Consider the following 26681-nt stretch of genomic DNA (forward strand, 5'->3'; position numbering starts at 1 on the left):
AACTAAAAAAAAAAAAAAAAATACTTAAAATACTGATATCACTTTAATTTCCACAATAAAAACTCATTTTTATTAGTAATAAGAATAATTTTTTTATCATGTTTTCATACCAAATAAAAATCTTTCACTCTGTTACCGATTTTCCTAACAGTATTCAAAACTTTTATTGTTAAAGGTTTCAGTTTATAAAGAATCCTACAATAGCTAAAGATTTTTAAAAGATCACTGCACAGCACATGAGTTTAATTTTAAAATGAACCTGTAGTTATTAAGTAACCAACGAGTGCAACCAAAAAAATATGCAAAGGCAGCCTTTGTTGACGGCTTTCTACAGTGAAATAAATTAATTAAATTTTCTCCTTAAAAACACTTTGGTCACTGAAACTAAGGATAGTTTTCCTCTTTATCTTTAATAAAATAAAAAACTAAGATTGCTGGGGAGTCTGAGGCAAGATTATGATTAAGTTGACTATTTCACCAGCTAATGATATAGATGCCAACAAAAAAGCGGTTTATTGGAATCAGGCTGTATTACCATAACATCTGAATACAGCCTAAGTAGAAGTTGATATCGAAGCAACATAAGCCGTAATAATTTCAAACTACTGCAGTTGAGCAAGGAAGATTTAAATACCAGTGGAATTAAAGTAGCGAATAAACTCTTTCTAAAAACTAAAACTGTTTTTAAAAACACTGATTGCTGATATTGTTTCAGATACACAAGAAGACTAAGATTACATAAAGTTTTCTGGTCGGTGTTTTTAATCAGAGAATTCCTCATTAATCTGAAAAATGTAGATGGTTAGACAATTGTGAATGAAACAGATTATCTGAATAAGTAAGGAATATTTTAAAGAATTTCTACTAAATGTACCTCTGAGAGAAAATGATGACACAGATGATGAAATCAAAGATTCAGTATAATTCCAGCTGGAAGAGCCATCAACAGAAGAAGAGGAAAGAAGTATCAAACAGCTTAGAAGTGGAAGATCCTCAGGTATAGATGAAATACTAGCACAGTTATTGAAACATGGAGGAAAGGCTAACACCAAAAGAATCCACATATTTCTGGTCAGTATATGGAGGAATGAGTGTGTACCAAAAGAGTGGAAAGGATTATATGTTCAATACACAAAAAAAGGGACAACTTGGTGTGTGACAATTATCGGGAACTATCATTACTCACCGCTGTGTATAAGATCCTGTCGATATTACTGCTTAGTAAAATCAGCCCATACATAAATGAGGAAGATGTAGGAGAATGCTAGACTGGATTCAGGAAAAGATGCTCAATGATGGACCAGATATTTACACTTAGACTGATCATTAATAAATTCTGGAAATTTAATATCAAAGCCCACTGCTTATTTGTGGACTTTAGCAAGACATATTTAGTATATTAAGAAAACAAATGTGGGCTGAAATGAAAAGAGTTGGCATACATGAGAAACTGATAAATATTACCAAAGTGTTTATTAGAGAAGCCAAGTATACTGTGAGAGCACAGGGAAAAACTACAGACACCTTCAAGGTAGAAACAGGAGTCTGACAGGGTGATGTTATCTCACCAGCTCTACTTAACCTTTTTCTAAATGGAGTTATGAAGAGTGTACTTGAGCAAATACTGGAATTAAGGCTGGACGGAAATTTAATGTTCTTGCTTTTGCTGATGATATAGTGCTACAGGGAAAAGGAAGTGAGAGAGGTGATTAAGGTTTTGGCAGAAAAGGTAAATAAGGTAGGATTAATAATAAACACTGAAAAGATCCATTACATGTCAATTGCAAGGAAAGACAGTGGTGAAGAATTTTTAACAATAAATGACACTAGCTTCAAGAAAGTAGACTCTTTCAGGTATCTTGTGGCAGTAGTAAACAGAAATGATATGGAAATAGAATTAAAGATCAGAATACTATCAGCAACAAGATGCCTCTTTGGACTGAGCAACTTGCTTAAAAGTAGGCTATTATCCACAGCCACAATATTAGCATAAATAAAACTATAATAAGACCTACAGTTACATACGGATCCCATACATGGATGTTAAAAAGGAAAATGGATTCCAGAGCAAAGTCTTTCGGAGAAAGAGTATTAACGAAAGATTTATGGGCCAATTAAGGATGATGACCGCTTGAAAAGCAGAAAAAACGAAGAACTTAATGAGCTTTTCCAAGAACCAGACTTAATATCAGTAATCAAAAGCGGATGGCGGTGTTGGTTTGGTTTGGACATGAGTACAGAACGAGGAGTAAAAAAATTATCAAGGTTGTGATGGATGGTAAGGTGGATGGAAAAAGACCTCTGGTCAGAATGACATGGGAGATAGTGTCCAAAATGAATTAAAAACCCTCAAAGCAACAGATGAAATGGCGGAGGGCAGAGTAAGGTGGAGGCGTTTGTGTGTCAGGCTATGGACCGACTACGGTTCGAGAAGCCACCTACCCTAAGTAATTCATTAATCTGAAATTTTTGTTCGCAGCATATGTGATATACCAGTATACACCAGCTTCTTCGTAATCCATTGAGTAAATTTTCATGTCACTAACCATTGTTAGCGTGGTCGTGACATGAAACAACACTATAACATTTTGTAGAAAACTGTAGGCGGTTGACATCTCTGCCGTATTCTTCAATGGCACATGTATTCGTTCATATATATAGGAAGCCATGTATGTTTACAAAACATTACATATGTTTTAAAACATTACTGCTACTTAGCAAAATAATCACATAAAATCAGAGGCGATCTCAATTTCAATGCAAGTTTTACCTAAAAATATATTAGACCTTATTATTTATATATACATGCATATAAATCAAATAACGTTTACTGATTTTTTTCATATTTTTTTTTTTTTTTTTTACATTAGCACTTTCGTCTACTATTACGATTACGTTTGTCGTTTACTGTTATCAAGTAAATAATTACGTATCAGGTAATTCTTATTTTATTTTTATTTTTACTTCCTTGTACGAGGTAAAGGAAGTATTCTGATCGCAAAACATTTCGATTTCAGATTTCAACAGAAATATTCTTTTTGATCATCCCTGAATCCATTTGACTCCAAAAATTTTGGATTTTGGACTTTTTAACTGCAGTAATAAGCCCTCATTGAGAGCTTTTCAACGACATATCATAATTGGTACTTATTTTCATTGGTTCCAGAGTTATAGCCAAATAAAACTTTAATTGATGAAATATTTGTATCTTACAAGGGGAAGACACATCGGTCGAATTCGACTTCATTTCTTTTTTTTTAGCTTTTCTTTTTTAATTTAAATATGTTGATTTATTAATAATTATTAACATGAGATTGTAAAAAAGTTTTACAATAAATAATAATTCAATAAAAACAATAAAAAAAAAGTATGAAAAAATCACAAGTTATTAGTGAAATAAAATTTTATGTACTTTTAAAAATGTGTATATGTAATTTATTTGGCGTACAAGGAAGTCATGTGGTGTCCACATCATTTTTTTTAATTTTATAGAAAAAAGTCAATTTTCTTCAATCGCAAATTAAAATAAGCGAATTGAAATCTTAATCTGTGATTGAAGAAAGAAGGTCATACTCCTTCGGTAAAAAAAAATTAAATTAACTTTAATGTATTTATTCATCTATTTAACCAGTGCTGACTGCGAAAGCGTTTGAAAAAATGAAAATTAAAAAAGTAATAAGTGCAACTATATCTCTCTATTCTGTTTTGTTATTATGGTACATCTCAATAAATTATTTATAAATTGATATGTAATGGCAAGGGATTCTAGCAGACGATTTCTTATCGAAAGAGAAAAATACTAATATTATACATAAAACTTATATAAGTAAAATATTTATTACGTATATTATTCGTAAAGTATACTTTACGTATGACTTACGAGGTACTCCGTTGTAGTTGAACTGGATGATTTTTTTCCGTCGGTAGCTGATAGTTTAAACGAAGCGGCAGACGTATCAGAATGTAAGATGTCTTCTAACGATTCGATGTAATCTATGGCGTTTCTTAGAATTTCAACTTTTGGCAGGCGCTGGCTAGGATTCGAACTGGTCCTTCTTTTTAGCACCTCGAACGCTTCGTTTACCTGAAACAAAAGATTTCTCTAAAGTGAGGGAGTAAATGACAGATCTTTTATATATAAGGAAATCGCCAGAAAAATTTGATCTTTTTAAAAACTAAATTCGAGATTAAAACCGTATTTTTAAATATAATTTTTCAGGTCATAGTGTATAATCGTGATCGCAAGCGAGTTGTCCCGAACCCCTGCGTATTATTTAATATTTCACCACTCACTGACTCTCATGCCGAAATAAAATCGATTCCAAAATTCTAGCGATAAAGTATTGTATGTGATGCAATGTAGGTTAATAAGTTATGAACGAGGCAAATGTTACTATATTTACTCTTCATTGAACAGTAATTATTAAAAAACGTATACACATCGCAAATAATATGGCGTTGCAGTTAAGGTAATATCTACTGCTGTTCGTCCTTCACAAAAACAGAAGTTTTTAAGGGAAAGATTAGTATCGCGTTATCGACATTATACATCCTGATAGTACTCTTAATGCGTGTGAAATTCTTTCATGTTCTAATTCTTTCTGTTAAATTTGACGGTACGGGAATCTGTAAGTATTCAATCGTTGTTAAAAAACAAAGTTGAAAGTTTTAACAAAAGACAGACGAAAACGCTGCAACGCAGGCGATAAAAAATCGAATAAGCGCTTCCAGTTATTGACATCAGATAGGACTGTTTGCTATACCGATTCGATTCCCCGCTACGGTCTGGAAAATGTATAACGATTATACCCTTCCTTATTTGCTAACCTTTTTAGTATGACGTTAGTTTATACAGATTCATCAAACTAAACTTTCTCGATACTTTTTGCCGAAATTTTAGCTAAATAATGAAAATTACAGTGAAACAAAAAAGGTATGAGAAAACATTTTAGGGATTTAAGGAAAGGAAAATCATAAAAATCGGATAATGCATAAAATATATCGCTAAAAAAAAGTGCACAACTCGTTATATTTCAATAAAAGTACCCTATGAATTTAAAATAAGGTGAAAGTTGTAGTAAAATTCGGCGAATGAAAAAGGATCATAAAAAATGTAAATAATATAAGGAGATTAGTGGCATTAGATAGTTCTTCTGAAAAATATAAAATAAAGTGCAGTAGAATAGTATTAATTCAAATTTCAATAAACTCCACATCCGATAAACCGAGCGCAATTTGAACTCAAATTAAAGCAAAACGAAGGGGAATAATTATTTTACAGTATATATCTTTCCTAGTTAAATAGAAATAAAAATAATCTGCCTTCTAATCTTGAAGAATATTAATACAAGAAATATTATTATTTTATTATTACTAAAAATCACATTTTTGGTATTATAATTATCTAAAAGGATGAAATTAAAAATATGGATATTCTGCTTCCACGAGTAGTTTTAATAGAAAACAATAACTAAAAATTCCTATTTAAAAATTATTAACGTTTTAAACGTTGTACAAAAAAAAATTAAATATTAATTACGAATTTTTAAAGATTTTACCTTACGAAGTCTTCGCCTTTCCCGTAATGTGGCGGCTTTCCTACGGTCGATTGTTACCGTCTTCCTCTTGCAAGCTTTGCATGCCCACAGCAAACATCGCCGAGCAACTTCCTGCCAAACAAAACGATGAATTAACGATAAAAAAAGTAATATTTTAGAATGCTGAAAAGTAATTTCTACTTCCTTAAATAACTAGAAAATTGTCTGTAAACTTTATGTTAATGTTTATTATAAAAGGGTCGCTTTCAAATTTTAATATCAGTTAGCCGTGTAATATTCCGATCGTTTAATGAAAATTTTATTAGTTTTAGTTAAATGTCATTAATTAATTTTATTCATTCGATACTTTTAACGGAATGATAGAGCCGACTGAATAAAAAGTAACAAAGTTTATTCTCACCTGAGGATGACTATGGGGCCCTCCTGATGATGGAGCAAGAATGTGTTGTTCTTCCGAGGACGACGTCGTAGAAACGTCATCTTCATCTGCAGTCCTGTAAAACAATATTAATGGAAAATTTAATTATTTTCTAATATCGTATAACAAGTAGAAAATCCGTTAATAATGCCTAAAATTTGCAACGGATGCATTTTTATTTTGTCTGTGTATCTATTCATATTGCAATAGTTTATTAATTGCACACTAGTTCCTTTCGTAATAAACCTAAGTTAGAGAATATTCTTAAAATCTAAATACAAGCTGTTCTTGAAGTAACGAGACGCGTTTGAAATTAAGATTTGCTGACATATATATATATATATATATATATATATGCTCGTGATTATGCATATAAAATGGAATAAAAGATTCACAAAGTTCAGTCCAATTATGATGCGTTTTTATCTTTAAAAAAATAGAAAAATAAGGTATTACCTAATCTTTAGGGTACCTTTATCTTTAATAAAAAACAATTTTGTTTGGAAATCCTTGTAGTCCTGACAATATGTGGTAAAAAACTTTGAGTACAGATCCGGTATTGTGATCGCAGTAACTATTTTCAATTCTTATATAATATATACGATTTAAATAACACGTCCAAAGAAATATTACTAAAACACCAAGAATTTAGAATGTATTTTAACTGATGGTGATTCTGTTGACATAAATAGGGTAGAATTAGCAGAGGAAATTTCAGCAGTATCTGCACTTTTGGGTAAAAAGAAAGCCTAAGCAATGTTCTGAGCTTAATTACAAAGTTAAATTTTCCCCCAAACCTAACTATTGCTTTAACAATGTTGCTAACGATACCAATAACTGTAGCGAGTGGCAAAAGGAGTTTCTCTAAATTAAAATGAATTAAGAACTTTTTACGTTCGACTACTACACAATCGTCTTAATGGTTGGCCATTTTGGGAATTGAGCATGAAGTTGCCGATCAAGTAAATTTATTTTAAGATATAATAAAAAGGTTTGCAGAACTGAAAGTGAGAAAAAAGTGTTTTTTGGAATTTTTAGCGTAGTTAATGTTACCTTGTTTTATTTTCAAAATAATGGCATTTTGATTGTTTGTGCAATTATACGCATTTTTAATAGCACTTAAAAATGTAAAAAATTATATGGTTAACAGTTTGTGGCTAGGTACAGGTATTTCTTAATTAATTTCTACTGTTTTGTACTGCTTGATTATCAATATTATGTTATGTTACCTGTTTCTTTCTAAATATATGCTTCAATTAAAATTTATTAAAACGATTTGATTTTTATTGAAAATAAAAAATATGTACCTTTATTTAAAAAATATTTATATATTCTTAACTGAATATATATTCTTTATTAACTGAAACTTCTCTTATTAAGTACTAAGGAATAGACGATATTCGTCATGATACCATTGTTTCTGTCAGATTTAATTATACAACAGTCGGCAAGGTTACCCACTCGTAAAAACCCTTTCAAATCCCAACTACTTAATCCCAAAGATTTGTGATAAATGGGTAGAAAAAGGCAAAAACTTTTTAAAAATAGTTAGTATTATTTCAGGTTCTAAAATAAAATGAACATCGGCCCTGTAAGTTTTTGCCGGTGATTCATATAATGCCCTATTTATAGTAGAATCAACTTTGTGTCGTGAACCGAAGAGACAATCCGAGATACAGTTCCGGGACCTGTTTTATTGGATTTTCGAACATCAATATTCAATGTTAAATACGATTCCTGTCAGCATTCCATAAACGTTTTTATCTTAACATTTAAAAATCCTCAGATTAACCTTTTTTTGTGACGGATTTCCTCAAGTAGTAACATAACTTAATTCAGAAAAAAAATGTTGGACGTGAAATTGATTTTTTTTATAACCGTGTTTAAATTTTATTTCTTATTTGAAATTATATAGTATAAATTATATAGTATAGTAGAATCAACTTTGTGTCGTGAACCGAAGAGACAATCCGAGATACAGTTCCGGGACCTGTTTTATTGGATTTTCGAACATCAATATTCAATGTTAAATACGATTCCTGTCAGCATTCCATAAACGTTTTTATCTTAACATTTAAAAATCCTCAGATTAACCTTTTTTTGTGACGGATTTCCTCAAGTAGTAACATAACTTAATTCAGAAAAAAAATGTTGGACGTGAAATTGATTTTTTTTATAACCGTGTTTAAATTTTATTTCTTATTTGAAATTTTTCTAGTAATACAAATTTATCAGATTAAAAAGGTGAATAGCGTTAAACATTACTCACGTGGTATGGCTGTACGGCCAGTCACCTCCGTTGCTGCTGCTACTCGTACTTCCGGCTTCAGGACTGACGCTACAACCTCGTACCTATAAAATAACATAAAAATAAATTAAATGTGTTTTATTTCAGAGCTATATTCATGTAGATAATTTTTATATTATTATATTTATTAAGATTAATTCAGCCGGTGGGTTTTGTGTGTGTGGAATACGAAAACGAAATCGGAGAAATACCTCTTATCTAAAATGCTCTCCCCACACTTCCACTATCTCAGCCACGCATAGAATTAAGAATTGCAAAGAAGAAAGTTTTATAAACGCCTTCAACAATGTAAGCAGTAGTTAAAATATTTGATCGCGTAAGTAAATTAATATTAAAAACGCTATTACTTATATTAACTTACTCGTATTTTACGAAAAAATACAATAAAAAATATTAAAACAAAAAAAGAATAGCAAACCTGAAGTTGTCTATATCTGCTGAACCGAAATCGACTTCTCGCTTATTCAATGACGTCCCACAGTAACCACTCCATGAGGAGTGAATTAAATTACTTGGAATTAAAATAATTAATTAAAATTGCATTTACATATTTCACACATACTGCACAGTCGTATATTTCACACCAGAACAAAATATTTTGTCATGAGTTTGAAGTTAACTTAATTTAAAGTACCAAGTTCTTTAAAGTATCGTTCAATACGTGGCTGAAGTCTTTTACGACCACAGAACATTGAAAAAATAAACAAAACGAAACATATTTATCGACACATTTCTAAACATGATCGTGGGTAAATATTATGTATATTATTTTAGTAGTGTAGATATTTGCTTTTAAATAAATAAAATTTCATAAGCAAAGCATTCTCGTAAATTATCCATTGATATTTACATCGTGTAGAACGAAAAAATGAATAATAACTTGAAGTGGCCATCACAGTTTACATCTGGGAATTACTTAGGTTAGTTGCGAAAGCCCAATAATAATAATTGCAACTAGTATTAGACAATTTTAGATATAAATTATAAGCGCTGTATATTTTTTAATATAACCAAGTTGAAAAAAAATATATATATGTATATATAACTGCAATTATAATACTGCTAATGTGTGGTCGATCGTTGAATCTCACTGTGTTTACGGCTACACCTCTGCTCAATCATTAGCATTATATATTGATATTATGGTAGAGAAATTTATTTCTAAATTTCGATTAGTTATATTTATTTTATTTACGACAAAAACTACGGCTACACTAACATTTCTTTCAGCTTTTCTTTTCGGACAAGTATTAAATTTGTTGTATTGTATTAATAACACTTGTTAAACAGTATTAGATTATTAACACATTTTGTTATTATATCGAATTGTTGATGACGAGCAACATAGTTTTATGTTAAAATGAATATTTTATTTTTAATATTAATTTATATATGTACGACGTGTTAGTATAACTAGAACTAATTAAGAATTAAAAATATCTAGGCCTATATATTAAAAAAATTTGGTAAAAAACTAAAAAATTTAGTTCTGCAATTACTCAGTAACTAATTTAGATACAGACTTCATTGGAGTCTTTAACTCTCATTACATCAGGTCACAGAAAACGAGCATGCCCCGACTACGCTCACTCAATCTATGAAAGGAATTTTAAGGGAACATAGCTTTTCTCGTTCTCAAAACCTTACCTCGGTGGCATTCAAATCGAGATATCTTAACAACTAAATAAGATACAGAATTCGTTTGGGTGTTAAGACACTCACTAAATCATTTTCTTCGAATGTCCCATTTTATTTTAAACGTAGACAATTTCCTATACGGTTAGAATTTTGCATTACCATCAAAAAGGCTCAAGGAAAAACTCTGGACTGAGTAGAATCTATCTACCTGAACCAGTTTTTAGCCATGGACACGCAAAAATCACGCAAAATCTTTTAAAAATGTGAATATGCAGATGAAACCTAATTATCTATTATAATTTAAGTTAATTTATTTACTGGTGCTGCGGAGCAGCACGGATCCCTTAAACTTAAAACTTAAACTAATACATTTATACTTAAACTTAGATTAAACTTAGAAAACTAATACATTTTAAATTCATTCGCTAAATAAAATTAAATTTCAAGAAAGTAGTCGATATAGCCTTTAATAAATTATATATCATCTGATGAAATTATTTTATATTAATTGAAAACACTGGTAACTAATTAACTTACCCAAATATAAAATTATGTGATTATATCCATATTTTCTAAAATTATTCAATTTTGTTAAAATATAAATCGCACTCCAAAATTCTGATCCTCTAACAAAACATTTCTTCGGTTATTCATTTTGTTTTATTATTTATTCGCCAGAACTTACCTTAGAATTAAAAACATTTAGACCTCTATATTAAAAAAATTTGGTAACAAACTAAAAAAGTTGTTCTTCTGCAATTACTCAGTAAGTAATTTAGAAATAGAGACTTCATTGCAGTCTTAAACTCTCATTACATCAGGTCACAGAAAACGAGCATGCCGCGACTACGCTCACTCAATCTATAAAAAGAATTTTAAGAGAACATAGCTTTTCTCGTTCTCAAAACCTTAGGTGGAAGAAACTTACCTTATTAAACCTAGGATAATTATAATCGGAAACGTTTGTCTACCAAGGTATTCAAAATTACAACGTCGAACTGTAACTTTATTAGTCGTCCGGTCCAATAATTTCTGAAGCCCTACCTCTATATTTACTTGGAGTTGAAAATGAAATTTCAGCATTTTTCTGAATTAATTCTTTTGCTTCTTTGCAAATTATTCTCCTTTTTCGTTCACTAACATTGCCGGATCGAGATAGGACCTTGATCCCTGATTTATGTGAACCTCAATTAAGGATAATTTGTTAAAGAACTTGTATATGATGTGCAAATATTGCCTTCTCTGCTAGCTTACTGAAATAAATACTGTTAATATAAATATGCCGTTCAGAACTAACACTCAAAATGAAAAAAAAAAATAAGCTGCAATTATCCAGTTTATCAAATCTTACGAGTTTTTTCTTTTTTGACAGTTGTTAAAAATGTTGAATAAAAAATGTCGTATTTTATAAAAAACAACTTTTTTAACTTGTTTTGGTACACATAATCCCAAACTAATAATGTCATTATGACAATATTTTAAAAAAGTACGATAGAGCAGCAGGATTCCTTGAAGGACAGACACTTGAAACTAAATGGTGCTAAGAGCAAAGTAATAAAATTCGATGATTGGATGTGTGTGTGTGTGTGTGTGTGTGTGTGTGTGTGTATGCAGGTAAACCAGGAAGGATAAGTCATGAATCATATGGTCAAAATTCAATATCTTGGAACGTGCACGAGTGGTGGTGGATTTCCATCCAATTATATATATTTTATTCCCATATTACGTTATATTATGAAATTCCCGACGATCTCTCGAGCAGCAGAAAGAAGAACGATGGAAAAACGTAACGGTAGGATAACAGAAGAGAGGTGAGGTAATAAAGATGAGTGTTGAGAAAACAAGACGGGACCTCATAGGAAATGTTCCGATGATCAGATGAAAAAAGTAATAGTAATATGCTATTTAATATGAACTGATGATGCATCTAACAAAGTAATTTTGCATTTTTACCACGGTCTATATGTATATAAAATACGCAACATATACTAAGATATCAAGTAAAAGTATTCATCTTTATTAAAATTTACACTAGTTACTAAAATATTTTCACTAGTTATAAAATTCATTAGTTAACGTAAAATAAACTCTTCACTATTAATTTTACGAACAGTGTATATGGTGCATTGTATAAACGGGCGTACAAGTACAATCTATAGTACTATACAAACATAAAAATTATTCAAGATAGTGAGATTATGAACAAGGAATTTCCGTCAAAATTATCTTCAGATCAAACATTTTTACAATAAGATAATTTTACATAATTTCGTTAGTATAATTTTCAAGCGTTCAAGTTAACATTTTTTCTATAATTTTGTTGCCTCATCTCATTCTTTATGACAGAGTTAGTTTTGGTAATCTCTGGCTCTTCGCGCGAACAGCGATACAGCACTATAAATTTCCACCGCGCTAGATTATTATTAAATTTTTAAGAAGCTACATTTTTATTAATCACGTGATACCTTACATTGCTAGCTTTTTTATGAGCCTATTCTTGGCATAACCGTACATAATTTAAACCGACAATTTACCATAAACCTTCGTCGAAGCAAACACATAAGTAAGTATTTTTATATTACAGTTTCTGAATATTAATGTATTTAATTATAAAATAGTATTTTAAAAATATTAGGTTATAAAGATTCCTACCGAAGAAATATAAAATAAAACATCAAAAATTTGAAAACAACCGTTTTGTTTGTACTCAGAATATCTCTTTTCAGGTTTTAATTTTAATTCGAAAACAGGTGCTCGAGTTTCGGTCGGAGTATTTTTGTACGTTTAATTCTTTTAATGAAATAATGTCGCGTTGTTTTTCATTTCTAAATTATCATAACCTTCAATAAAACTCTTTTATCTTCAGACGGTCGCCGAATTATTTCTCTAAGGTAGAAGAAAACTATTTAATTCTAAGTTAAATAAAAAACGTACGAGACGCAGTTAATAAATTTGAAGAATTGAAAAATACAATTTCTAATATTAATTAATTAATGAAAAATAAAGAAGAACGGGTACACTGAAAGAGGCGTAGTTCTTAAAAAAAAACTCGTCTGGCAATCTTCCTAAACACTCTACGTACTACAAACCGCACGTTATTCAAACTAAACTACAAATGTTCTGTGAATTCTTTCTCCGTCATCTTTTTACATTCATCAAATGAATTTTATGTGAACATTTTTATCTCCTCAGATATAAAACAACATCTGCATTTTACGGGAGACATGTAATGAAATATATCGGTGTAACAATTTATTTATTTTTTTAATACCGGTATATAATTTCTGAGTACTTGCTAAATGGACGGTTTCACTAGACGAAGTAAGTTTTTTATTTATAAATTTTTCAGCCCAAATTATAATCTGTTATGTTTTTGGGGCTACATTTCTGATATACCTGCGGGTTCTTTAAATTACTGAGATGCGGTGTTAAGATCAATCAGTTTTAGATCGTAATAGCAATAACATTTAAATTTAATTGTAAATTAGAGGTCCTTGAAGGTTTTACCGTAAGACCTCTCATTTCGGTACCATAATTTATCATGTAGTCATGCTACATGATAAATTCCTTTCTTGTAGTCATACTGTAGTAACGAAGAAGAATATTTTCACTTTTGCGATAGGGTATTTGCGTAGGTTAACACAGGTCTGTGATGATAAGATTGTCTGGAATCAATCGAGTGATTTCAATAGTTCTTTTGACGCTGAAAATGGAAAAAAATATTTTTTAAATTCCATCACATAAGGGTTTTTCATAATTTATCGTTTTTTTCTATCTATAAATGTTAGCCTATTATAAAAGATCATTTTGTAAAACTGTTGTTTAAATAAACAATCATAATTTTTTTTTACGTATGAAAAGAGCAAGAAGTTGATATTTTGAATAAAAATATAGTGGATTTATGATAAAGAAGTTAAAAGCGGTACGAATAATAAATTTATAACATAACTATACATACAGCCACTTTCGTATTACTACACGTCTGATCATTTTCCTGTTATTGCGTGTCTGCCTCTCCGCCACCACCATCTGCTATTCTAGAGAAAAAATTAAGTTCAGTACCTTTTTTACAACTGTGGTGTACATTGTCAGTATAACTTCGTGACTACTTCATTCATTTAACTTGTATCACAATACAAGTTTTGATATATATTTTTTAAGTACTTATATTAGTAACTTTATATAACTTATATTACAAGAATTTTATTAAATTAGATCCCAATGGCATCGAGGTTGTATCCATGCGCCGACTATTTTTACTATATTTGTGGAAAATTTACTGTCAAAAAAAAGAAATATTATAGAATTTGTAAAAAAAAAATGTTGCAACTTTTGGTGTGAAATTAGGAGATCAAGACAAATCTTGGGCTTCTCATAAGATTTGTTCGATGTGTGCTGAAGAGCTTCGTCATTGGTTACAAAGAAAATTCCAGTCTTTCCGCTTTGGAGCGCCTGTGGTTTGAAGAGAATTAAGCAGTCATAGAGTTGATTGTTACTTTTCATACTTTTTCATAGAGTTGGTTACTTTTATTCATAGAGTAGGCTAATATAGGGATTCAATTAAAAAAATCCCTTTTGACACGCCGGGAGGCGGAGGTAGATTTCACCAGTGCTAAATAGGGGATAAAAAATATTTCCACCTAAAAGTTAAGAAAAACTTCAAATTTACTTAATATGACAATGGTTGCATGTGAAAAATAGTTTCAGATGTTCATCATACGACAAACCCCCATCTTCTTAGAATTCCAGAAACAGTTTGGTCATCCCTTGCAGTAAGGGTTGGTCATATCAAAAATTGTTTCAGACAAAGATAGTGTATGAAGGACTAACGACCACTTTAAACCGATTCGATACTGTGCCTAATAAGAGAGGTATGATTTCTTTTGTCTTTGAAACCCCATTTTTTCCACCCCCTGGGACAATGATTGGCGATATCAGAAAACTTTACTTAGAAAATTTTTAGGCTCTTATCATCCAAAGAATAGTAGGAACTTTAAACGAATCCCCGTCGCTATCAACGCAGTTAAATAGTTTTATCTAGATTTCATTGGGTTTTGGTTGGAGGGTCGCGAAATATTCATTATATATATATATTTTTTTTTTTTTTAATTTATTTGGAGTCGCCGATCTAAAAAGGTTGAGAATTACTGGTTTACTGAAAATACATATCTAGACTCATGGAATAATATACCACATTGTCTATAAAGTTTCTGAATGAAGACTGTTCACTGACTCGTCGAAAAGGAGTCTTAAGGCAGTTCTGCACAATGGAAGTAAGTACGTTTCTTTACCAGAGGAGCATTCTAATCATTTAAAAGAGTGTTGCGAAAATCTTGAGTTACTTTCTATTAAACTTCGGTTTAAGGATCAAGGTTGAACAATTTGTGGCGATTTAAGGTTACATTCTTTGTCACTTGGAAAACAAGCTGTTATACCAAATATCCATGCTTTTTGTGCGAGTGGATAGTCGTGATAGAAAGCAGCACTATAATTAGAAAGAAAGGTCATCAAGACAAACCATAAAGTTGGAACATTTTTATTATTTATTATTCTTAATTTGTACGTTGCAATCTGTTCAACTAGCGAACAATAAGAAACCTTCCCACTGTGGCCCAATGAGATGAGGATGATTTGTATGACATGTAAATGAGATGTGGTCTTGTACAAACTCAGGTCGACCATTCCGTGGTTAATTGAATCCTAACCGCTAGAGTTCACCGGTATACACTGTCTATTATTCAAATCCGCATAAAAGTAATTAACATTTACTAGCATTTGAATCTCAGAACCTTCGACTTCAAAAATTAGCTGCTAAGCAAAGGTATTCTTCTCTGATATTAAACTAGGGCTAATGAAGCAACTTGTGAAATCATTAAAAAAAGACGGAGAATGTTCCAAGTATCTTTACGGTATTTTGTTTCTTGATTTATCAGAAACAAAGATAAAGTAGGGCGTCTTTGTTGAGTCGGATACAAAGAAGCTTATGAAAGATGAAATATTAAAAACAAGTTTGTAAAGCCCTCAAGCATACAGTTACAAGTTTTCTTGGCAAAAAAAAATGGAGATTACAAAAATATTGTACAAAATATGTTAAAAATATTAAAAAATTTATACTGTAAAATTTTTTTAGATTTACACCTCGACTACTTTCCCGAAAATCAAAACATGAAACAGATGGAGAGTAAATACCAAAAGAGATAGCACGTGAGCATGATAGCTGACTACTCTTGGATGTTAAAAAGGAACGATCCGCTGCGAGACCACAGAAGAAAAAACACTTTTAAGGAGCATCGAAACAAAAAGAAAAAGATTTAATAAGGACTTGTAAGGAAAAAATAGTGTTTTAATGTGTATTTTCATTAGTTTTAATGATATTTTAAAGCAATTTTGTTTTTCAAATCGCTTGTAAATAAAATCTAATTTAATTAAATTGGTTTTTATATGTTTTTAAAAATCTTGAAACCTTTTTGTGAAAAATCCTTACGTAATGGAAAAAAAATTAGGTCGTATTTGGATTCAAGCCAAAAACACATAAGAATCAGTTATCAAATTGAAAATAATTTTTCGATTGTTAAAAACACAGACCTGTGTTTTAGAAAGCATCATATAATACAAGAGTTAGTTAAAGGTGTATATTAAACAAGAAAAGTTTAAGGAATACACTGGATATGTTGGGGTTCAATCCTTAGTTACGCGAACGATGAAAAACCATTACTTCTAACAAAATGGTGTTCACATTCTTCCCTTTCGTAATAGATTTAAATATGGAGTACTATGATATCACAAAAAATTATAATTTAATTATTAATTTCGAAATTACTAAATTATTTTTTGAATAAATAACAACATAAATTCCCATTAATTATTTAATCACTTAATTATATCAAATATTATTTTATGACGCTGAAATGGAGCAATGAATTGCTGTTAAATCAACGGTGAATGCTAACTTAATAATATCTGAGTTAGAAATAGAATCGCCTTTCTGAACACCTGTAAATTGAAGCCAAATTAAACATTTTTTTATTTTTCTCACTTAGAATATTAAAAAAAATTGCCAGCAGCGAATTCGACACTCTTCGAACGAGATTATCAATAACAGTACTTTTTTCATGCCCTAATTTTTATATAGATACTGTGCAGTTTTTTTTTTGCATGATAGGCATGTTATTAAAATGCTGAATTACGATACTAAAGGTTTTTATGATTTTGGTAAAATTTTAAGATTATTTTTTTGTATTAATATCAGATTTTTCATTCGTGGAAGGTTTTAGTACTTTTATTATAACGATAGAGAAATATTTGATTCAGTTGGATATCTTATCGGCAACACCGGATTTTTCCCACGACCACCCGTAGGTAAATTATATACCAAACGATTTTGTTATGACGGCGTAAGTTAAACTATGATTACAGAGCTTCATTTTCTGATGAATTTGAAACTTAATAGATCAGTGCATAATAGGTAAATAATCTCAAGCGGTCTAACTTAGTTTCCAGCCGTTTTCTTTATTAATTGTCTCCTTTTTCTTCATTTCAATACATCTATCATAAAAAAAAATTCCTAAAGATAAGTAGCATTTTATTGTAATAATTTTAAACTTGTTAGGAATATACACCCTTGTGAAAAAAAAATTTCATTGTACAATCTTACATCGACTTCTTCACTGTATTAAGATAAAATTAACCTTGAGATAGTGGGGAAAATTTATGAATTATCTTACTTTGACTTTTTTCTTTCACTCGAATTTATTCTCTAGCAAAACGCTATAAAAGGATTAGTAAAATAAGTTGTAATTTTGATTACACTATAAAAATATTAAAAATGTTTTCTATTTTGTATATATATGTGTGTGTATATGTATATATACGTATATTCTTCATCATTTCCTGGTGTTTTTTTCTTTTCTTTCATCAGTCCAGGAATACTTCTTCCACTGTTGTTGTTGTTGTTCCTTAACACCTTGGATATTTTTCAATTTATTTATCAGTGGAGAAAGTTCTTTAACGTTTTATTATGTTACTTTCATTTCTTCCGTGCCTCTTTCTGTTTCTCTGATCCAATTGTTATTGGTTTTTAGATTTTTTAAGTGTGTAAATAACCTATTTGGGTTCATTCTCCGTAGGTGATCGCAGAAGGCGTTCTTCTTTTTCTAATTACATCTGATATTTTCTACTAGGAAAAAGGCGAACCTACCGCCCGCCGCGAAAATGTTACATGGTTTATGTATCATTACACATGATCTTGTTAAATGTTTTGGCCAATTATAACTAAATAACGTTCATGAATTTAACGTACTAACAACAAAAACTTTTACTACGAAAAGCTTCAAAATTCTGAACATTTCTATCTCTTTCTCGAGTTGTAAGTTTTTAACACAATTCTACCCCCATTGTTTTCCTTTTTTATTCTCAAAACAAATATAATTTTAGATAAATCCTTCATATCAATAAATATAAATCCTTCGAGGAATATAAATTGTTCGAATGAATGAGTCATTCGTGCGCTGCGCGCAGCCTCCCGGTGCACCACCGTACACAAAAATAATTGATTAAATAAGAAAGAAGATTACCAGATTACTCTGAAGTAGTTGATTTAAGTTCACACTCGTTAGTGAAGCGAAAAATACACTTAACACGCAAACGGACTCTCCATAAACAACAGACTGAATGTTTCAGTCAGCTGAAACTATTTTTTTTTGGTTGAGCTCTTCCAGTGACTTGCATCTTTGGAATTTCGAAGATTATAGATGTCAGTAATTCTTAAACACCTGTAATCATACATTATCATCAGAAGGTTAACCTAATATAATATCCCGTTCAACATTTCCGCCACTTCTATGTTGGTCTGTCTACAGTTTGGAAACCCCTCCGGTAAACAAAATTATCGAATTATTGTTTCATACAATCTTGAACAGTCATGTCTGTACTTAATAATGATCTACATATCGATGATATGTATAAAAATTAGCAACTTTGGGGATAAGATATTTTAACCAAGAAAAGAGATCATTTCCAAAAATAAAATTGTGAAATTATACCAGAACATGTATGAAACGTTAAAAAACATTAAACTGAAAATATGATGGTTATCTGTAAGAAATTCGTTAAAATTAACTCTTACTATATTAATTAACGTTTTCAATTTAAGAGGATGTTCCTTAAGGCAATCAGAACAAGTATTATGATGGAAAAATAGTTCTTTACTGAGACTAATATCCTTTACTGAACACTATGCATTCTGATGCTCTTTAAAAAAAAAGCTAATTTTTGTACGTAATAATTTTCTGAAATTGTTTCTAAACTCGAAAATAAATTAAAAGAATCAGCTGTCTCCGTGAGTACAAATATTTAAAAGATAAAAATTAGTCGAAAATTTTTTTTTTTTTTAAATCACTCGGTAAAATTAAAAATTTGTAAGGAAAAAATAAAAGTCAAAAACTGTGTTATCAACGAGTATATTATTATACTCGTATATAACAGATACATATAAGAAAAAACATGTTATTGTATTTTATAATTTACGCCTAATATTATCTGTGTAAGGTACGCCTATATTAGTTGATCTGGGTAACACGATTTTTAGTCGATGTAGAAATTGCGGTAAAACGCGTGGGCTAGGATTAGTGGTCGATCTATCGTTTTAAAACGTATGACGCCAGGATAGTGGATAATATAATAAAAATTCCATTCAGAGAATAATTTTTCAAGATAGTTTTGCTGAATCACCTCTACAGCCCCAAGCGCATAGTTCAGTAAAAGAGCTTTAACAGCTTTGAGAATCAAGAATGAATTTTATAAAAATTAGAACACTAGTAATAAATTTGTTTCAGTTGAATAATCAGTGAAAAATTTAGCTTTGAAGTGTTTTATGTCTCGGAAATGAGGTGTATGATGTAGCCTAATCAAAATCAGCTTAAGTGCTTCACGCTTTGGTCATTCCTTTCCGATTTAATGATGTGTCTTCTCCCTGTTGTCTTATTCGTACAAAAAGCAAGAAAATCCAGAGTAGCCGAACTGCAACCCATTAATAACGCAATAACCTTTAAATCGCAACATATTGTCCAACGGTACTTGTACTGAATTTTTCTAACAGGATTTTCATATCGTCTTATGTGTCTTTCATGTTAGTTGCATAAGGTATCGCGCGCCAGAAAGAAATTTGTCATTGAGCAAAAGGACAGCCTTTTAACTAATTTTCGAAGAACCAATAAATATTTTTCATTCTGTAAAGTTATGTTTATGATGAAATGCACCCATGACAGCACAAATATTATTACTGTAAACTAAACTTCTTTCTTCAAAATATATATATTGAAACTCTTCCTGACGATTACTAAAGAAACATACTTTGGTGTCAGTATGAAGAAGATTCCACCCTTTCAGCCTAAATTCCAAAAGCTCAGCTTATTTCTTCGACAAGTTCAAATTCAGAACAAGGACATTTAATTCATAGCCCCGTTTCATTTATATACCTTGAATCATCAAATGAGATTCACTAGAAGAGAATTCCGCTTCAAAAGTTGAATCATCTTGCTTTCATGTCGAACTTCAGTGGCTACCTCCAATTCACCTTCGAAGATACGGTACAGGTAAGTCCTCACCATGAGGCACTATCCTTATACCAGACAGTAAATTCGAGTATTGCACTGTGTTTTTGGATTTACTATTTATTCCATTTATCTCTGTTATTCAAAAATAACAGCCCCGACTAAATGGTCTTATGATTCCACCACACCAAATGTATAGCAGAACTTACGTGCCGATACCACTAGCCCAATCTGTCAGACGTTTCACACATATCGAACAGCAGATGTGGAGGGCCCAATTCTAATCTTGATCCCAAGATTACATCAAAATATAATTTATAACATTTTTTAATCGGTGGAGTCAAACTTCTTCATTATTCTTTAGACGTCACACTCGTAAAGAAAGTAATCCGGATCATTTAGCACTTCCTACGCGTACATATTCACTAACACAATAACTGTAAATCACAAAACAGAATGAAATCATAGTACTTGCTGAGCAAGCGTTTAAATAACACTGGTGCGTTAATGTGTTAATTAATTTTACGACTCAGAAGACTGATCTGTGCTGACATGTCAAAACCTAAAATGAATGAATCATCATGCTTATTACGTTTATAGCGTAAATTCGTGCTTTACCCTCTCTACTAAAAATCATCTAAAATATTCTTTTATGTACATATGTTACCCGTAAAAAAATACTTATAATTCAGCAAAACCAATACTTCAAAAATATTATCACACTAAAACTACGCGTGATGAAAAAATTCTGATTGCATTTTTTAATTCAGCGTAAAAAGTTACGTTAGATTTACAATAAAACTTTCACGTGCAAAAACTGTGTTCATTAGTGTTATTTTAGTGCTATGAAAATCGGATAACTTTTTTAAGCAGTCCTTTACGTAAATGGTATTTACCGAACTGTATATTTCTTTCCCACGTTTATACAGTGAGAGCAAAATGCGCAACTCAAACAAGTCCTAAACAACAGAAATAAATTATCGCGCGTGCGTGACGATTTGGCTATGTTGCGTCCGTTGAGATGGTGGCTTGCTTACTTCCGTGACTACAGCCAATACCTATGAGAAAGTTAGATTCCCTACCAGCAAAATCTAGTTTTTTATTCTGAAAAATACATATTGTTTTGATTTAATTATGAGAAAAATAATGTCCTTACATTCAGTCTCACTAGAAAATTGTTTAATCAGCTTAGTAAGTTTTAAAAAAACTAGATCATTTTAAATACTACAGTAATATTTTTTCATTAAGAAGCGAAATACATATACAATAAATAACAGTTAAAGAAACTTTTTCTTAAGTAGTATACAATCATTTAATCATCATTACTTCTAGCTATACCAAATGAAACGAATTAATACGCGTATTTGCAGTTATAATAAACGAATTCGATATGTTTTAAACAGGTGTTGCTAATGACTAATAAGGTTGATGCGACATTAAATAAATTAAAAAAAAAACTTTAACTCTAAAATCAATTAATTTTATTCTAAATTTACTAATTTCAAAATTAAAAATCTGTACGTAATCTGTTTCTGTATTTGATATGTAAATCTGATACGTAATCTGTTATAATTATGTACCTCTTATATTGCATTCAATCATGTAAAACATATTCAAATGATTTTAGATTATCATCTATATGTGGTAGATATTACTGGATTATACTACTAGTAGATAGGGTGATATTACTGGATCATTACTGGGTGATTATTAAAATCACCCAGTAAGTTGTTTTTAGTCTGGCTTTTAAAAAAAGAATAAACATTTTTAAGAATAAAAATTTCTTAGAACAGAAGTATTTTTTATAGGTGGAACAACCCGATCTGTTTCTATCATTCAAACAACAGAAATATATCGCAAACATTTATCTCTTTAATAACGCGATAATTTTTAATACTTCTTTGTTCATAGAAAATAAAGATACAAATATCCAAAAACAAAAACTAACAACAAATTTTCGGAACAATTTGAAACGTGAATATTTTATACTCAAAAGTAACGTGTTTGCTTGTCCTGCCAACTTATACTAGTTTATCTTAAAATTACACTTGCAAGTAAAAAGGTAAGCGAGCTAAAACAACAAAATTTATGCTCATCACTAGAATTTTACGAGTAATAGAATTATTATTTAATTTTTCCATATTTCTTCCAGTTTAAATCTTGATAAGTTATTAAATTTCTAGATGTAATGATTATTTATTATCGGGAATAAATTAAATAATAATCATACGCGTATCGGAACGCTTCGTTTTAATATCATTAGTAACGAATGTCTTTTATGTATAAGAAAACCTACACTAACAAACGAAAGAGTAAAATGTCTGAAAGCTACGTCAGAATAAATACGATTTTGTTGTTACGGTTGCTTAAATTTATAGCCTTTGATTGTTAACAAAGTGCAGATTTCACGTCCACTTGATTATTACTCTTACTATTTGGAACCAGCGCTATCATTTATAATCATTAAAAAAATTACTAACCGACAACTATACGATACTAGGCTACACATATACATACGTACGTGCGACAGCGTATACATTTGCGAGTGTGTTTTTGTGTGTGTACAAGTATTGTGATTCGCATATCCGATAATATACGGAGCCTGTCCAACGTACAAGTTGAATTGAAATACAGCCAAAATATGGTGGACGTTTTTACAGACGTTTTAATTGGACTTATAATTGGACTTATTTTCTGGCCGATCCATAAGAAGGAAAGTAATTAATAAAAAAAAAATCACTGGAAATAAAAATATATTTATTAATTTACGATTGTATTAGAGATAGAGATAAATAGTCGATAGACTGCCTGTACGATTAACACCTATTTACTTTCACTAATACTTCAGTGAGCAAATATTTATACTGCAAGTTAAAATGCGTTTGTTAGATATTTGATTTCCCAGTAGTTCAATTTTATTAAGTAGCGCAATTATTTAAGAAAAAACTTATACAAAGTGAATATGAGTTCAGCGATCTGAAAATATTTTGTTTAAAATAATTGGCACTAAATTCTTTCAAGGTGGAATAAATAGAAAAAAATGAAATAAGTAGAATAATAATTTCTTTCAAAGTAAATAAATAGAATAATATGAGCTTGGTTGTCTGTGATAGTAGATTATATGTTAAAACTGCGTTGAAAGAATATCGTACTCGTAATAAAAATAAGGTCGACCAGTCAGAAAATGTTATTCTGTAATTTATCATTTTTGATTATTTACTTTTTATTCATTCTTCTTCTCGGTTCATTATGTTTCTGACAAAAGCACTCGCCCGACTATTTATTTTGTTAAACTACCACCAATCATCCATCAGCTTATCCCAGTCCGTAACATTTAATAACGTTATTAAAACTTAAATTACTGTTAAAAAACAGAACGACGTACAAAACTTAAGCGTTTCACTGCGTATATATTTAGCTAAATTTAAAAAAACATTTAAGTAAACTGAAGTCGAAAATTTCGTTTTTAGTTTGGAAAACTATAAAAAATTACGCTATTTCTGGTAAACTTTTGTCGTTTTAACAAGAAACAAATAGCTTTAATATTAAATATTACAATTGTACAAACACGTTAAAACTAGTTAATGCCCCTTATCTGAGTAAGAAATTAAGAAAGGAACAAGTTTTATAGATTAAAGATTATAAGGTTAAAATCAAATGAATTAGATTTAGAAAGCTCTCTCGCTCACTCTCTCTCTATCTATCTAGTAATAACTGAATATGACTCATCAAGCATTCCATTTATCCATGTCTTTTTTCAGTTTTTACTTCACGGGTAAAATTTAAAACTTTTAGCAGAATAATATGTTATTATTTTGTGGATTGAGAACAATATTGACTACTACGGCCAATAACCCTTGTCCCAAATTAAAACATTTCCGCCCTGCCCCACAGATCACCCCAAAAAAAAACGTTGTAGAACATTTAAACCCCAAATTAACATTCAAACCTCCTTACCGCTAAAAAATATAAAATCCATTTATAAAGAAGTGTTGTCAAATCTAGCTAAAGGGGTGGTCAAAATCCCGTAACTCTTAAAAAACCCATCCTTACTGTAAATTCGTCAAAAAAACTTAGAAGACTTCTTCAAATATCTATCCCCTAGGTTTTACTTTAGGCCAACATTTTTTTCAGTCTTTCTTCCATCCTCTGATGGCCTCTACCTCTGACGACAGGGTTTCTAAAGCCTCGGAAATGGAATCTTCATCATCTCCGATAATGGGAAGAATGTTTCGCTTGGCATCAAATAATGCCGGCTCAAGTTGAGCGGGAAGTAATGCGTACAAATTCAAACTGAATGCACTTCCCGCTGAAATGTTTGGAGCGGCTAAAGTGCTCGCCTTCTCTCTTGGAGTTCTCCGTGCATTTGGAAGCTCTATAGCTGCTCGTCCAACAGTATTTTTTTCTATTATCATTATATCATCTTTTTGGATTCGATGAATGGGAATTTTCTCAGTCTGTATTTTGACTTGCGTTAGATTTGCTTCAGGTTTCTTCTATGTTTGACTTAATTTTCCTTTACATTAGAACTGGTCGAAGACTCATTCCTCGGAAGAAGAACTCTTTTCTTTAATACTACTTTCTGGTTTGAAAGGTTTGAAAGAAATTGCTGGAGCTCCAACAACCTGTGACGCAATCTTTGGTGATCTATTAAGCACAATTTTTCTAGCTTCAAAGAGGTTGACCTTTTGTATGGTATTTACCTCCTGAACAGCTGCTTTTTCCTTACAGATCGGACAATTCTGAGATCTTCCAGAGCGGCGCAACAAAAAATATATATGACATCCATAATAAAATTTATTTGTCTAGGCGGCAATTCGCTGCCACGCCTAGGTCGCTGAATGACAGCAAGTACCTGTCCATCATTTTATAGCGCTTGGAACCATAATAATTGGCTGGTGGTCAGCCATACTCAAGGTTAGCTTCCCACGGCATTGCGGAAAGAGTCTTTCCCTTAAGCAAACTACGGATGCCGGCTGAACAAAATTACCGCATCTAGGAACTCCCACACCGTCCGACAATGCGGCTCTCGCCACATTGACTCACTGCTTGTGAGTGTCCAATTTTTCCCTAGACTTCTAAGTTCCAGGGTGGCCCGGTCTCTGGTTCCCCAAGAGCAGGGCAGTCGAACATCAGGTGTTCATTTGAATTGATCTCCCCGTAGACACACATCAGCTGCCAGGCGGAACCGAAGCAGATATTGGTTCAAGTAAGCGTGGTTGGTGAGCACCCGGGCATCCGTTGCCCTTTAAAACGAGCTCGAGGTATACCATCCCCCCAAATCCCGTATAAACTTATACAAGGATCTTCCCTTAGTCGTGATGTTCCATTCAAGCTGCCATGCTTCCATCGCGAGGCTCTGCAACCTCTTCCGCAGGCGGGAGATAGGCAACTGAACGAAATTTAGATCCGGTGCATTGTGATCACCGTTCCCCTCCGATACTGGCCCGGCTCGAAATCGCATCCCAAATACCTCGAACTCCCGGCCTCGTCGCAATCTCCACATGGCTGCGCGAACTTCCATCATTAAATCGATTGGGAGAGTCTTTCCCAATACGATGGTAGCCTCGCAGGAGGTGTTTTTAAATACACAATTCATACAATTAAGGCTCTGCGCTCAGCACTCCTTAAATTTTGAAGAAGTGCTCTATTCACATCCAACCTATGCGCCCAAACTGGCGCCGCGTAAGAGGTCATGCTTTCGAAGACAACTCGGTACACCATGTACATTTGACGGCCTTACAACCCATAGTCTTTCCGAGCAATCCTTCTAAGTTTGTGCATCACTGAGACGGCATCCATCACTACTTGCCTAATGTGATTGCTAAACAGCAACTTTTCATCAAACAAAAGACCTAAGTACTTATGAACTGTAACTCTGCTGATTACACAACCTTTATATTTAATATGGGGGTTATGACTGTATGATAATTTGTCTGCACCCTTGATAAGCATACCGTTTAGTCTAACAACTAAACATCATCACTGAGGGGATCACTGGCCCTGAAGCCATGGTTGCTCAATCAGCGGCTGATCACTTATGCATCCGACGCCTCCATGGGGGCCGAGGCACCAAAGCTAACCGTGTATTGGTGGACGTCGGAGATTGAGGGGTTCCGCCGAGAATGTCTTTGACTGAGATGAGCGGCGCAATGTACAAGGAATCGCATAGACACGAACGCGAGGTCGGCTGAGCGAAAGGCGGCAAA

General features: G+C 31.6%; 1 protein-coding gene across 3 annotated transcripts in view; it reads right to left on the bottom strand.

The window, feature by feature from the left end:
• Positions 1 to 26681, bottom strand: part of nau (myogenic-determination protein nautilus) — a 116014-nt gene that overhangs the window by 78580 nt on the left and 10753 nt on the right. For all 3 annotated transcript variants that reach the window (XM_075364197.1, XM_075364179.1, XM_075364188.1), the window contains exons 2-5: positions 8246 to 8328; positions 5959 to 6052; positions 5559 to 5669; positions 3881 to 4084 (exon numbers count right to left, since the gene is read on the bottom strand). In XM_075364197.1, the coding sequence (XP_075220312.1) occupies positions 3881 to 4084; positions 5559 to 5669; positions 5959 to 6052; positions 8246 to 8328 (492 nt within the window). The remainder of the gene's footprint in view (positions 1 to 3880; positions 4085 to 5558; positions 5670 to 5958; positions 6053 to 8245; positions 8329 to 26681) is intronic.

This window comes from Lycorma delicatula, chromosome 1 (assembly GCF_047948215.1).
Source record: "Lycorma delicatula isolate Av1 chromosome 1, ASM4794821v1, whole genome shotgun sequence".
Lineage (NCBI taxonomy): Eukaryota > Metazoa > Arthropoda > Insecta > Hemiptera > Fulgoridae > Lycorma > Lycorma delicatula.